Genomic DNA, 14,582 nt, shown 5'->3' on the forward strand with positions numbered 1-14,582 from the left:
TATCTCCATGTCACATGATTTATTACAACCTGTCATCTGAACATACTCTGTGGACAGCCTGTTATTCCTACAGAGATCATTTTGAGTTTTTCATAGTAAATTTCAAACCATTTACATTCATCATACTATCTTTGTTTACAATTTGAAAGTGCTCCATCTTTTGCAAACAACCAGAGCCAATTTTCTATTTTTTCCAATACTTTTCATATTTTCAATTCAAACAGACATGGACTTCAAGACTGTTGCAGACAATATCAGAAACACTCCAACACTGTCAATATTGTTTGTACTTGACTGCTCGTAAATTCCCATTCCTTTCAACACAAAAACAAAGTTGTTCTACAAAAAGTTTGAGATAAAAACCAGTACAATTTGTTATTTCCATTTAATATCATTTCACTATCTCTTTCTGGCTTGAAGTTTCAGGTTTCTTTTCAAACTTCTTTTGGAGCTCTGCTATTTTAGCATCTAGCTCATCAATAGTACATCTCTGAAAAAGAAATAACAATTGATAATAAGCAAAATTTGATAAAATAATGTGAAAAAATAATAATGTGTGTCACAAAATTTAAACATTTGTTTGTTACAATGTAATACAGTGATAAGAGTAGGTACACGAGAGAGTATGTGTGTTTTCTCAGAAGAGGTGACCATTATGCTCTTTCAAAGCCCTGTTCCCCTGATATTTAACTCACAACAATGATATCCAGTAGTAGTATCCAAGAACAATTTTAAAAATATGCAATATGCATGTTTTACACATGATAATGATTACTATTAAAGTCACTGTATGTATTACTCTAAAATGAAACTTCCATTTTGCAGCACAGCAGCAGAACTCCTTTAAGAGAAAGCAAATGAAACCCCAATGAAGTTTACAACTGCACTAGTACAATAGCTGTACATTGGGGAGGGAACACCAAACGACTACAACCATGTTGTGCATGTTTTAATTTATGATGAAGCTGAAATTTTATATTTGACTGGTGCTTTTCAGCTACATTTTAATGTACTTCTGCCACAACATGTGATCCAGTTGTCAACATTTCCTTCTGAAGTAGGCATTTTTGTAAGTGTTGAAACCATGGTAAATGAGTTTTTAAGAAATCCATTTTGCAACTGATCGGCTGTTTACTGTTACTACAAGAACACTGAAAAATACTTGTACTGTCCCAAGTTATCTCACGTTTCTATTATACTCGGTATAGGATTTCATTTGTAATTGTTCTACCGCTTAAATAATGATAGTTAGCCGCGCGGTCTAAGGCACTGCAGTCATGGACTGTGCGGCTGATCCTGATGGAGGTTCGAGTCCTCCCTCGGGCACGAGTGTGTGTGTGTTTGCCCTTAGCATAATTTAGGTTAAGTAGTGTGTAAATTTAGGGACTGATGATCTTAGCAGTTAAGTCCCATAAGGTTTCACACAAATTTTTTTGAATGATAGTTGCAAAAGAACTTTCACCTCTTTGTCCCATCCACTGACTTCTTAGGCATGGTGACAACAGGTCCCTGGGACTATTAATTTCTTCTTAATGCCATAATACAACTGTTGATTGACAAACTCCTCCATTATTGGTTGTAAATGATGAGGTATTCTATATGATTTCCTATAAACCAGAGATTTGTCCCCCAAATGCGGGATTCTGTGTTGAGTGTCACCAGCAATGGTCCATTAGGATTGAACAAGTCTGCAAACTTTACCAACAGTTCCTCCATAGCTACTCTATCTTCTACATTCAGATGCTGTACTTTCTCACATAAAGCAGATACGTATATTGGTTGTTTGCTTATGGCAGAGGTCCATATTTGACATGAGAAAATCATTCTAAACTTTAACATCCAAATTGGCAACCCTTTTGCCAAAACCCCCTCACTGGTGAGAAAATTATACACACTAACTGGAACCACATATGCTGCATTCCCTTCCCGCATGCACTCCGGGCTCCTATGCATAAAACAATGTGAAATATGTAATTCACCATTGTCTAATTAATCGCTCTAACACACACAAAATATTACTTGATACGATGCCCCTGTATCTACTTACTATGTTTCCCTCCTGTGAACAACGGACCTTACCACTGCAACCACAACGGAGGGGTTGAGAGGCCAGACAAACTTGTGGTTCCTGAAAAGGGGCAACTGCTTTTTCAGTAGTTGCAGGGTCAACAGTCTAGATGATTGACTGATATCGCCTTGTAACATCAACCAAAATGGCCTTGCTGTGCTGGTACTAGGAAAGGCTGAAATAAAGAGGAAATTACCGTCGTAATTTCTCCCCAAGGTGATGGCATTCTCTTGTGTAAAATTTTCCAGAGGTAAAATAGTCAGTCCCCCATTTGGATCTCCAGGTGGGGACTAATCAGGAGGATGTCATCATCATGAGAAACAAAACTCGTGTTCTATCGGTCAGAGTGTGGAATGTTAGATCCCTTAATCGGCCAGGTTGGTTAGAAAATTTAAAAGGGAAATGGATAGGTTGAAGTTAGATACAGTGGAAATTAGTGAAGTTGGGTGGCAGGAGGAACTGGACTACTGGTCAGGTGAATACATGACTGTAAATACAAAATCAGATAGGGGCAATGAAGAAGTAGGTCTAATAATGAATAAGAAAACAGGAATGTAAGTAACCTTCTATGAAGAATATAGTGAACGCATTATTGTGCCAAGACAAACACTACAAGCCCATACTCACTATAGTAATAGAAGTTTATCTGCCAACTAGCTCCACACATGATGAAGAGATTGAAGAAATGTATGATGAGATAAAAGGAATTATTCCAATAGTTAAGGCAGAGGAAAACTTAAATTTGATGAGGGACTGAAATTTGACAGTAGGAAAAGGATGTGAAGGAAAAATCGTAGGCGAGTATAGACTGGAGAAAAGGAATGTAAGAGGAAGCCACTTGGCAAAAACTTGCACAGAGCATACTGTAATTGCTAACACTTGGTTTACAAAACATGAAAGAAGGTTGTGTACGTGGATGACACCTAGAGATATCAGGTTTCAGATTGATTATATAATAGTAAGACAGATATTTTGGAACCAGATTTTAAATTGTAAGACATTTCCAGGAGTGGATGTGGACTGTGGACTGTGACCACAATTTATTGGTAATGAACTGTAGATTAAAACTGAAGAAACTACAAAACGATAGGAAATTAAGGAGACGGGATCTGGATAAGTTGAAAGAGAGAGAGGTGATTGAGAGTTTCAGAGGGAGCATTAGGCAGCAATTGACTAAAACAGGGGAAAGGAATAAACTCGAAGACAAAAGGGTAGCTATGAGAGATGAAATAGGAAAAGCAGCAGATAATGAAGTGGGTAAAAAGATCAAAAGGAGAAAATATAAAAATGCAACAAATAAAGCAGGTGAAAGGAAATACAAATGTCTAAAAAAATGAGATAGACAGGAACTGGACAATGGGTAAGCAGGAATGGCTAGAGGACAAATGTAACGATTTAGAAGTATATTTTACTATGGAGAAGATACCCTAGATACCACCTATAGGAAAATTTAAGGAGACTTCTGGAGAAAAGAGAACTACCTGTAAGAATATCAAGAGCTTGGATGGAAAACCAGTACTAAGCAAAGAAGGGAAAGCTGAAATGGAAATGTGGAAAGAGTACATAGAGGGTCTATACAACAAATATGACCTTGATGGCAATATTACAGAAAGGGAAGAAGACATAGATGAAGACGAGATGGGAGATATGATACTGTAACAAGAATTCGTCAGAGTACTGAAAGACCTAAGCTGAAACAAGGCCCTTGGATTAAGCAACATTCTATGAGAACTAATGATATTGTCGGGAGAGGCACCCATTACAAAACTATTCCATCTGGTGTTCAACATTTATGAGGCAGATGAAATACCCACAAGAAGAATGTAATAATTCCAAAGAAAGCACGTGCTGACTGGAGTGAACATTACTGAACTATCTGTTTAATAAGGCACTGCTGAACAGTACTGACACAAATAATTTACAGAAGAATGGAAAAACTCGTAGAAGATGACCTTGGGGAGGATCAGTTTGGATTCTGGAGAAATGTAGGGATCACACAAGGCAATACTGACCATATGACTTCTCTTAGAAGTTACGTTAAGAAAAGGCAAACCTACATTTATACCATCTGTAGACTTCAAGAAAGCTTTTGACAATGTTGACTGGAATACTCCATTTGAAATTTTGAAGGTCACAGTAGTAAAATACAGGGAGCAAAAGGATATTTTTACTTGTACAGAAACAAGATGGCAGTAATAAGAGACAAGGAGCATGGAAGAGAAGCACAGTGATTGAGAAGGGATTGAGACAAGTTTGCAGCTTACAACCAACGTTATTAAATTTGTACATTGAGCAAGCAGTAAAGGAACCCAAAGAAAAATTTGTAGTAGTTATTCAAGATCAGGAAGAAGGAATAACAAGTCTGAGGTTTGTCAATGCCACTGTAATTCTGTACGAAACAGCAGAGGATTTGGATGAGCAGTTGAACAGAATGGACAGTAGCTTGATTAGATTAGTGCTTGTTCCATAGATCATGAATACGACACTTCATAATGATGTGGAACGTGTGAAGTTAATTTTTTTTTTGAGTTGGGAAATTAACCCCTTACTATATCCAAAAATTCATCTAATGAGTAGGAGTTGCCATTAAGAAATTCTTTTAATTTCCTTTTAAATGCTATATGGCTATCTGTCAGACTTTTTATGCTATTAGGTAAGTGACCAAAGACTTTTGTGGCATTACAATTTACCCCCTTCTGAGTCAAAGTTAGATTTAACCTTGAGTAGTGAAGATCATCCTTTCTCCTAGTGTTGTAGCCATGTACACTGCTAATACTTTTGAATTCGTTCGGATTGAGAATGATGTAAGATGAACATCAACAAAAGTAAAAGAAGGGTAATGGAATGTAGTTGAATTAAATTAGATGATACTGAGGGAACTGGATTAGGAAATGAGACACTAAAAGTAGTAGATTAGTTTTGCTATTTGACCAGTAAAATAACAAATGATGGCTGAATCAGAAAGGATATAAAATGTAGACTGGCAATGGCAAGGAAAATGTTTCTGAAGGAGAGAAATTTGTTAACACTGAATATAGATTTAAGTGTTGGGAAGTCTTTTCTGAGAGCAGTTGTCTGGAGTGTAGCCTTGTGTGGAAGTGAAATGTGGATGATAAATTGTTCACACAACAAGAGAATATAAGCTTTTGAAATGTGGTGCTACAGAGGAATGCTAAAGATCAGATGCGTAGTTCATGTAACTAATGGGGAGAAAAGAAATACCTGGCACAATTTGATTAAAAGAAGAGACAATTGATAGGACACACTTGAGATGCCAAGGGATCACCAATTTAGTATTGGAGGGAAGCACAGGGGGTAAAAATCATAGAGGGAGACAGAGAGATGAATGCACTAAGCAGATTTAGGAGGATGTAGGTTGTAGTAGTTATTTGGAGATGATGAGTCTTGCACAGGATGGAGTAACGCGGATAACTGCATCATACCAGTCTTTGGACTGGTTGATTGATTTGGCAGGAGGGGACCAAACAGTGAGGTCATCAGTCCCATTGGATTAGGGAAGGATGGGGAAGGAAATAGGTCATGCCCTTTCAAAGGAACTATCCCAGTATTTGCCTCAAGCAATTTAGGGAAATCACAGAAAACCTAAATCATGATGGCCAGATCCGGGTTTGAAACACTGTCCTCCTGGATGAGAGCCCTGTGTGCTAACCACTGCGCCACCTCGGTCCTTCAGACTGAAGATCACAACTACTGTGTAAGTGTTACCGCTTCACTTGTGACAAACAACCCGTGTAACGACAGCGGCCAAATCCTTCAGATTTTCCATCTGTAACCTGGTCAATGTATAAGCGCCCTTAAAAAAAAAAAAACATCTGTTGGCTTGCGTTCAGCCTGCTGCAGGATAACTTTGTCTGTCTCCCCATTTCCTGTTAACATGGAATTTAGGTGAACCACATCATGAATCCTTTCATGTGTAGTAGTTTACACCTACTGCTTCCTAGTAAAATTGTTTACCCTCAGTGAGCCCCGAACCCAGCCCTATGAGGCCATAATTGCAAGATTGGATGAATTCTTTGAGAGTTGACTACACACTGCTGCTGCATGGTACAAATTTTTCTGCACGCAACATCATAGTGATTAAGCCTATGAAGAATGGATTGTGGAATTGCAGGGCTTGACTAGAGACTGTACATTCAATTGTGTTGTGGTGTAACTTATCACGATGAAATGTTTCATGATGCTATTATTCAGAATCTATCAGATCAGAAATTGAAGGCCAAAATTCTAAAGCATCACAACCTTAGACTCAGTGAAGTGCTGAAGTTATCGATGCACGCGAAGTTCAAGATTTAGCCAAGCAAGATTGCTGTCTAATTATATTATCACTTCACTGGAGACAAACAATCAGTGCCCCACCCACAGTCCCGGCCCCAGCACTTGCAAGTCAACACCGTGTAAACAAGGCTCGATACACTACATACTGCGTTTGCCATACTGGTGCGACACTGATTACACTGCTCTAGCTCCACACAAAGCGAACTCATGGGTGAAATGCTATATCACCCATGATCAGAAGATTGCTTCTTCAGTAAAGCTGAATGCAATTTTTGTCATTGCATACAAAATTGGTCTGCCCGCAAAAGTCTATAAAGCCTTCCTCTGTTTCACATAGGGATAATGCAAAGCAGGAATGAATGGAAATCAATGTCGTTTTAGGTTCAGATTCTGCTCTAAAATCAAACAAGTGAAGATGCAGAAAATGCACACACGTTAAATGCAAATACCACATACTTCAAAAAGGCTCTCCTAATCTGGAAACTTACAGAAGTGCTCTACTGCACAGGCCGACACAGAGCACAGTTTTTCACAAACACAGAATGGGCAACTGCATTCAGAAAACACACAGCAAACTGTGGATTACCTTGCAAATTTGTAACTAGCCAATGTTTTTCCAGCTAGATATCACAGATTCTGGGATGTTACTTAACCTAGATGAAAAAATTGTCCAACCACCTTTGAGAATATGAAGTCTGCATGTTACTGCCTAAAACAGTGACAGCATTTCAGTGCTTGGAACATGCCACTTCACAGAAAAATACAAAAACAAGACTAAGGAAATATTGAAACAGGAGAAAACTATAGCGGAACTTGGAGCAGAAGCCAGAGCCCAGAATTGCAATGAGGCCACAGCCAGACAGCAAATGCTCTTCACTGAACTGCACGATTGGCTCCTGTGTCGTCAAACTACAAGTGCCGAAATCAGACCACAAACCATAGACATTGGCTGCAGCCGGCTGTCGCTCCTTCTTGATCAGTGTCCCTCAGCATCAGCAAGGCTTCCATGACACCATACTGGGTGTCAGAGCCCTGGGCCAGCCTTCAAGAAGCCACTCCGGCTCACCTGACTTCCATGCCAGTCCCTGGTCACTGCCCTGTTCCAGATGGTTCGCTGTGGCCCACAAATGCAGTCCTTCCGTGAAATCAGCGCCAGAAACCAGCATTTAAATGCTGGCCCATCTGAGTACATCACATCTGGGCACAGTGAGGCCACACCCAGCGCTGCTGAGAGTCATCTGGGAATCCTCGGTGTGAACTCTGCCACCACCGGTCCATGAAGGAGGGACCTCTGCCTGTCTGCCCAGCCTGGGCAGTCAACACTGTGCCATCCACTCACCCCTGCTTCTCATCATCTGTCCAAACTTCTACTACTGGCAACGCCATTGTTGTGAGATTGGAATGATGCGACCTTCTGCATCAGAGAAGACCTGGTGGCCACCCATGACCACAGACCAGCTGCGTATTGCCACCTCAGCTTGCCTCGGATACTGGATATGCTAGTGCGGCACTCTGTCTCCCAAGCAGTGCATGCACGCTGCCTGCCATACATTTACGTCTGCAGCTATGATGTCGGAATAATATGAGGGAACTCTAGACCACACCAGAGAATGGAGCACAATCAGAAAAGTGTCTGAACTGTATGAATTAGTAAAGGACTAATAGATGGTTGCTGAATCTTCACCAGGACCTGCCTCTGCTGCTGTCCCCAACCTCAATCTTCGACAGAGAACCCAGCCCACATCCTGGCAGTCTGTATCTCTCTAGATTGGTAATGCAGGAACCCAAATATTTTGACACTTAAGTTTCCCATGTTGCAATTCAACAACTCTGTCACAATTATTAACATTTGTTCAAAAGTAATTTAGGATGTGCAGAATATTTTCTTGCTCAGATTATGCTGAAGGCTAATGTGCAACAAAAATTTTACCATGCAAGTGACATGCATTACATGACAATGTGGCTACAGAAATTGATTGGAATCTGTTGGTGTTTTAAAACCTAGTTCAGCAAATCAGTGGTCATCACGATTAGTCATCAATAAAAAGCCAAATAGGAAGATTTGTCTTTGAGTGGATTTAAAATGCCATTAAACTCACACAGTTATTGATTCTTATCTGCTCCCATGTATAGGGGAAATTTTGAATCACCTAGCAGGAGAACAGTTCTTCTCAAAAATTGATCTCGCAGAAGCCTATCTTCAACTAACATTGGATTAAGAGACAAAGAAAATTTTTGTTGTGAATACTCATGTTAGCTTGTTTGAATATCAGCTCCTAGCTTCCAGGAGCACTTCCATGGTGGCACTGTTTCAAAACTTTCCTGCAGAACCAATGTCCAAGGTGCCTTATTGTTTTAATTATCTTGGCAACATAATTGTCTCCAGACAAACAAAAGAGCAACACCTTAAAAATTTGTGCTTTTTTCAACATGATGATTGAATACTCAGGACATTAGCATCAACGCCAGTGGTGCTTGTCCTTCAACAAACATTTGCAAGCAATTCAACAGTTGCCATCTCCTAAGAATATACGTGAAATGAAAGCTGTTTCTCGAAAATTGACTTACTACATGAATTTCATTCCTAATGCGCCTCAGATGTCAATGTTCCATTCCACTGGACAAAAGACTGTGAAGTAGATTTTCAAAGACTGAAAAATGCATTGCTTTGTCAACTTGCCTTGTGCACTACTATCTTATTAAACCACCTGTGCTTGCAGTCAATACCTCGTCCCAAGGCATTGGGACAGTTTTATCTCACACAACTGGCAAAACAGAACGCCCCATTGCATTTGCTCCCAAAACTTTGAACAGTGCTCAGATTACTTTGTCAGCTGGAGAAGGAAAGCCTGGCTATGGTATTTGGTGTCACCAAATTTCATCACCACCTGTATGGCAACAAATTTTTCCTGATCACAGACTATAAGCCTTTGACTGCACTGTTTCATTCATCGAAACAAGTTCTCAACCATACGGTGCACAAGCTTCAACACTGGTCACCAATATTGTCAAATTACCTAAATGAAATTTTGTATTGCCTGATGGTACAACATGCAAACACCAACACATCATCTCATGTACCTGTCAGCACAGCTGCAGCATTCGATGCATCAAAAGCTTCTTGTTTAGATTACACAAGTCACAGAGCATGACTCATCACTACAATTGCTAAAAAGTTACATCTGCAAAGGTTTCCTTCACTCTCAGAAATGTATTCCTGATCCCTTAGTGCAAAGATACTTGGTGCACTGCAACAGTTTATCTCTTCTGAATGATAAGATTTTGCTTCATACACCTAACAGACAAGAGTGTTTATTCCCTCTTTGCTGCAACAGCAGGTGTTAAGTCTTTTACATAGAGGTTATTGGGGAACAGTTCACACTAATCAGTTGATGCGCCAACATTGTACATGGCTCATTTAGATAAGTAAATAAAATGTGCGATAGCACAATGTTGCACTTGAGCAGACAATCAGGCCGCTCCACATCAGAAATTTCTCTCCTGGCCACATTCTGATACTCCATGGCAAGGCTTCCATATACACTTTGCTGGCCCCTTTTGGCAATCAGGTTGGTTGATTATCGTCAATGATTCCAGCAAATACCCTTTTGTCCTTTTGTTATCCCAATGCATTAAAAAAATGGCACTGGTACTATCAAGGCACTCGCTTCTGTATTTTCCCTTGAAGAGTTGCCACAACCAATTGTTTCTGACAATGGACTTCCTTTTCTTCCAAGGGATTTGCACAATTTTGCAAACAATGGAATACCACATGTCAGGATAGTACCGTTCTTGCTACAGTCGAACAGCAAGGCCGAACGTTTTGTTTGAATGTTCAAATCTGAAACTTCAAGTTTCACATTCACATAAATATGTCTTAATGATGTTTCAGAGTTCATATCATACTTTGCCTGCTCCTGACATTTTGCCAGCAGAATGTTGCACGAGACACACCATTGGGCCTTGCTGCATTTGCTTCAGACTTCACCATGAAGTTTCATCCAACCATCAGAGTTCAATATCAAGTGTACAATAAGCCACACTTATAAAAATCCAGCTTTGTTCTCAGATCAGCTGGCAAAGTGCAGTATACTATTCGAAGCAGTGCAGTGCAGACATGCATCAGCACCACCAAAATCAGCTACATCTCTGTGAATTTTGTGATCCTACTTAGACCAAACTGTTTTAGATTTGAAACTTCCTGGCAGATTAAAACTTTGAGCACAACTGAGACATGACCTTGGTACTTTAGCCTTTGCTTTTCCTGAATTAGAGCACTTGCCCACAAAAGGCAAAGGTCCTGAGTCTAGGTCCGACACACAGTTTTAATTTGCCAGGAAGTTTCATATCAGTGCACACTCGTTTCAGATTTCTTTACTGCACAAACAGCTTACCGAGTGGGTGTTTCCACCTGCGGCCATCTCACCAATGTAAGTCTCCACTTGCAACACCACTGCCACCAATGCCGCAGGTCACCTCTCCCACAAACATCAATGCCATCACCCTTGGCTAGTCACCAGCACCCTCCATGCTCCTACCTGTGCCTTCAGAAGTGTCCTGCAGCTGATCTTCTGGGGCAGTTTCCCTGGTGCTCGCGACAAGACACAATGTTGGGACGCAGGTTGGTCTGCTCTGTCCCCATCCAAACAACCAGCTTCATCACTATCCACAGTATAGGCCTCCCCTCCCCCCCCCCCCCACCCCCCCCCCCCTCCGTGTCTTCCAAATTGGGTGGGCAAGGGTGCAGTATTGGCCACTACCCAGTCGGCCACACTTTCAAATATGCATGCCATTAGTTATGACAGTGTTTCCTACAGCCGCCACTGAAGCACAAGGGAGCTGCCACGAATGATTATACCGCTGCCAACAAGATGCAAGTATTCCCCTCTCTGGTGATCTAATTGCAGGTGTACTTAAGTTTGAACATTTATGCACTAACCCCATTTTGTGTTTGCCAGTTGAGTAACATTTAGAGACTTTCACAGTGACCAGGGCTCAACACTTCTAAATATACACTGTATTAAAGAGTGACAGATTTATAAATCTTTTGTATCTGCATATGTTTCAATATTTAAAGCTACTGTTGGCAACTGGTGCTGCAACTACAGCAACAAAGTTGTGTGTTTTTTGTACTATTGGATACTAGATCTAGAATAAATTAATATGGGAATTCTCTGTTCATTAACAATATCTGTTCCTGACTACCGTATTCACTAAAGAACCACATAGCGTGGAAGAAAGTTATAACAGATAACAGAATTCATACTCAGGTACTGGTTTCTAATGAGTATTGTAAGCTCTCTTTTAACTGCATAAAATCCAAAGCAGTGTGTAGCGGAGAGTGTGTTAGTCACGCTTACCAGTGGAGGAGCCATTTCACTTTCAAGTAATCAAGAAAACGATTTGCTGAAATTCTTGCCTCTGGGGAAAGTGTGTCCACTAATGATATTCGGAATAGGAAGTTGGTTCTACATCTACAAGTACATGATTTCTCTGCAATTCACAGGAAAGTGTTTGGCAAATGGTTCATACAAACACTTTCAGACTATTTCTCTAGCATTGGTCTTTTTTGTGAGCTCTAACTTATTGTACCATGACAGCCATTTTTCCTTATGTAGGTGGAGGTCAAAAAATGAATTCACTTCTATGGAAATCTCACGAATATTGGCAACCGACTTGTAATACGTTGCTAAGCCTTACATCTCAGGTAGAGGTTGCAGGCAATGTAGACTTCAGTGGGGTGTTGTGCACTGTATTTGTTGTTTGCAGAGAAGGTGGAGTTCTGAAACATTACACTGGTAACAGGTAGGTCCTGTATCAAAGTTCAGTGCTAGATGTAACTGTTGTCAGTATCAACAAAATTTATTAAGTCCAGTAGCAAATATATAATCAGTTACCTCACTACCAAACACAAGACAAAAGTCAATAAATATACTGTCATACAATATCTGGTACATGCAGGGCCTCAGTGCACATTGTTCTTGTCCACAACAACACACAAAGTTATACAGCTTATATATGCATACATACTAGAATGTGTTGTCTTTCCTTACTGCAAGAATGTGAACCTGTTACTTCCTGCCATTCTGCATACATCAAGCACAGACAGAGCTACTCCTTCTCAGGCTTCGGAAGTGAATGTGGAGATTATGCAAAAGTGAATACTCACTGACCAGCTTGTTTACACAAATGTGGAGGTTAGGCAAAAGTAAAGACTTGCTGACTGACCAACTTGTTTGTAAACAAGTTCCACAAAGGAAGTTTCATTGTCGAGATTCTGTGAGGTGACCTCCACAACCTATGCCACCTTGACTTTCCCCCCCTCCCTTAGCTCCCAACCACTACATTAACCAACTTGAACATGTGAGAATAGCAACTTCCCACCACTCCTGCCACCAATTCCTGTACCACTGTTCCTTTTGCTTCTTACCTTAAATTATATTTTTGATTCCGATAGACATCATTTCACTATTTTCTTATTCTCATTCTGCATTGAAGGTAAGAGCATTGTGTGTGTGTAAGAATTTATGTGAAGATAATCTTAAAGTTAATGTTCAATTTTTTGTAATTATTTATAACACTGCTATACAATAAAATTTCATAATGTGAAGTCATTTGTATTGCACTTAAATAAAAATACATCCTTGACTTCTCTCCACATCCCCAAGATCACTCACTGCAGTTTTACAGAATATGACTGATGTAGTGCAACAAAATAAACATGCTGCAGGATACGTACCCTTTTTATCTTGGGCAGAGGCCTTGGAAGACTTAAATTAAATGTTGCATCCTGCCAACAAAAATCATTACTAAGAATGAGTCAACAGAACAGTAGCACACAACATACACAAGAGTTGTACAATAAGTGAACTTACATAGCTGTATTCTGGAGAAATTCCCTCAAGTTGCAGAATTCTATCTTCAATTCTTTTAAGACGGCTATAAATATCTTTAGGAACTGGTTTCCCCAATTTTAAGTGTACCTCAGCATTAGCAATTCGCTCTTCCAGGATGGGATGAGCAACAGATAGATGAAGTTTCTCTTGGGATGCATCCTTAGGCATCAATTGTGTACCTTCCTCTTTTTCTTCAGGCTGTGGTGCAACTGAGAAAACAAGTGTAAACAATAAATTAGTGTAGTGCCAAGACCCAAATCCTCCCACAAGCATTAAGGCTTTATGAATATGTTTGAAACTGAACAAAAGATCAACTGACAGATGTACAGAATGTCCATATTTTAATAAATCCTTAAGTCAATAATTTGTGAAAATGAATGGCTTATGCATTAACAAACTGAGCTACTTCACAACAACTCATCTCTTAACAGTATGAAAATAATTTCCACTTATGGAGTTGAGCACAAGGAGACAAGCAATTAATGCCTATCCAAGCAGTCTACAAGAAACAAATCCATTTGGTGGTAACTAAAGACAGAATGACAAATGCAGACAACTAACATCAAGTCTGGACCTTGACGAAAGATGTGTAACTGGGAGTAAGATATGCACGTATTATGGTAGTTGACTGAATAATCACACTATCAGAGAGAGGTGTCCTACCCTCCTGGAGTTGAATGAGCAATTGTGATGCACACTGTCGTACAATTGATGAAAAAGACTGATCTGTGTATGTCACAAAAAAAAGATATGACTCATCCATAAACTTTCTTGATTTTCAAGATCTGAAACAACACCTCGACAATTTAGTGACCTGACACTAGTGAATTATTGATTACAATACAGAAAACATCAAAATATTTGGAACATCCAGGTTCTCAAAAACATTGGCAAGAGATGAACAAATATGAATAATGGCATATTCCAAGATCTCTGATGATGGTAATGACTCTGATGAGGAGGAGGTAGAGGAGGAATTCAGCAGAGTTCAGAGAAATGATAAACATAGCTAATGAAATAATATCATAAAACTGTGTACCCTTTATCATCCAAAGAAAACAGCACAGTCGCAAAAAAAATAACGATAATTTGTGACTGAAGGTGTACCAAAGCTATTTTAGGAAAAGAAACAACCTGGTAAGATTATGACGGATTATCAAAGCTAAAGTGGTCCCATACTCAGGAAATGAGTTCCGGGAAGCAAGTGCAACAGTCCTGCATCACTGTACTTCGCAATGTCCTACTGGAAGCGGTTTGCCTTTGGCTTTCCCTGGCCTGAGAGGGTGAAATACAGTGCCAGCACATGGCCTACTCCTCTCGAA

The 14,582-nt window shown here is 39.8% G+C and overlaps 1 protein-coding gene across 6 annotated transcripts in view; it reads right to left on the reverse strand.

Annotated features, from left to right (window-relative positions):
- Positions 1–269: 269 nt before the first annotated feature.
- The window catches only part of LOC126297452 (MAP3K12-binding inhibitory protein 1-like), a 100,805-nt gene continuing 86,492 nt past the window's right edge, over positions 270–14,582 (reverse strand). For all 6 annotated transcript variants that reach the window (XM_049988310.1, XM_049988309.1, XM_049988312.1 and 3 more), the window contains 3 exons: positions 13,240–13,469; positions 13,104–13,154; positions 270–490 (listed from right to left, as the gene is read on the reverse strand). In XM_049988310.1, coding sequence (XP_049844267.1) covers positions 392–490; positions 13,104–13,154; positions 13,240–13,469 — 380 coding nt within the window. In that variant the 3' untranslated portion in view covers positions 270–391. The remainder of the gene's footprint in view (positions 491–13,103; positions 13,155–13,239; positions 13,470–14,582) is intronic.

Source organism: Schistocerca gregaria, chromosome X (assembly GCF_023897955.1).
Source record: "Schistocerca gregaria isolate iqSchGreg1 chromosome X, iqSchGreg1.2, whole genome shotgun sequence".
Lineage (NCBI taxonomy): Eukaryota > Metazoa > Arthropoda > Insecta > Orthoptera > Acrididae > Schistocerca > Schistocerca gregaria.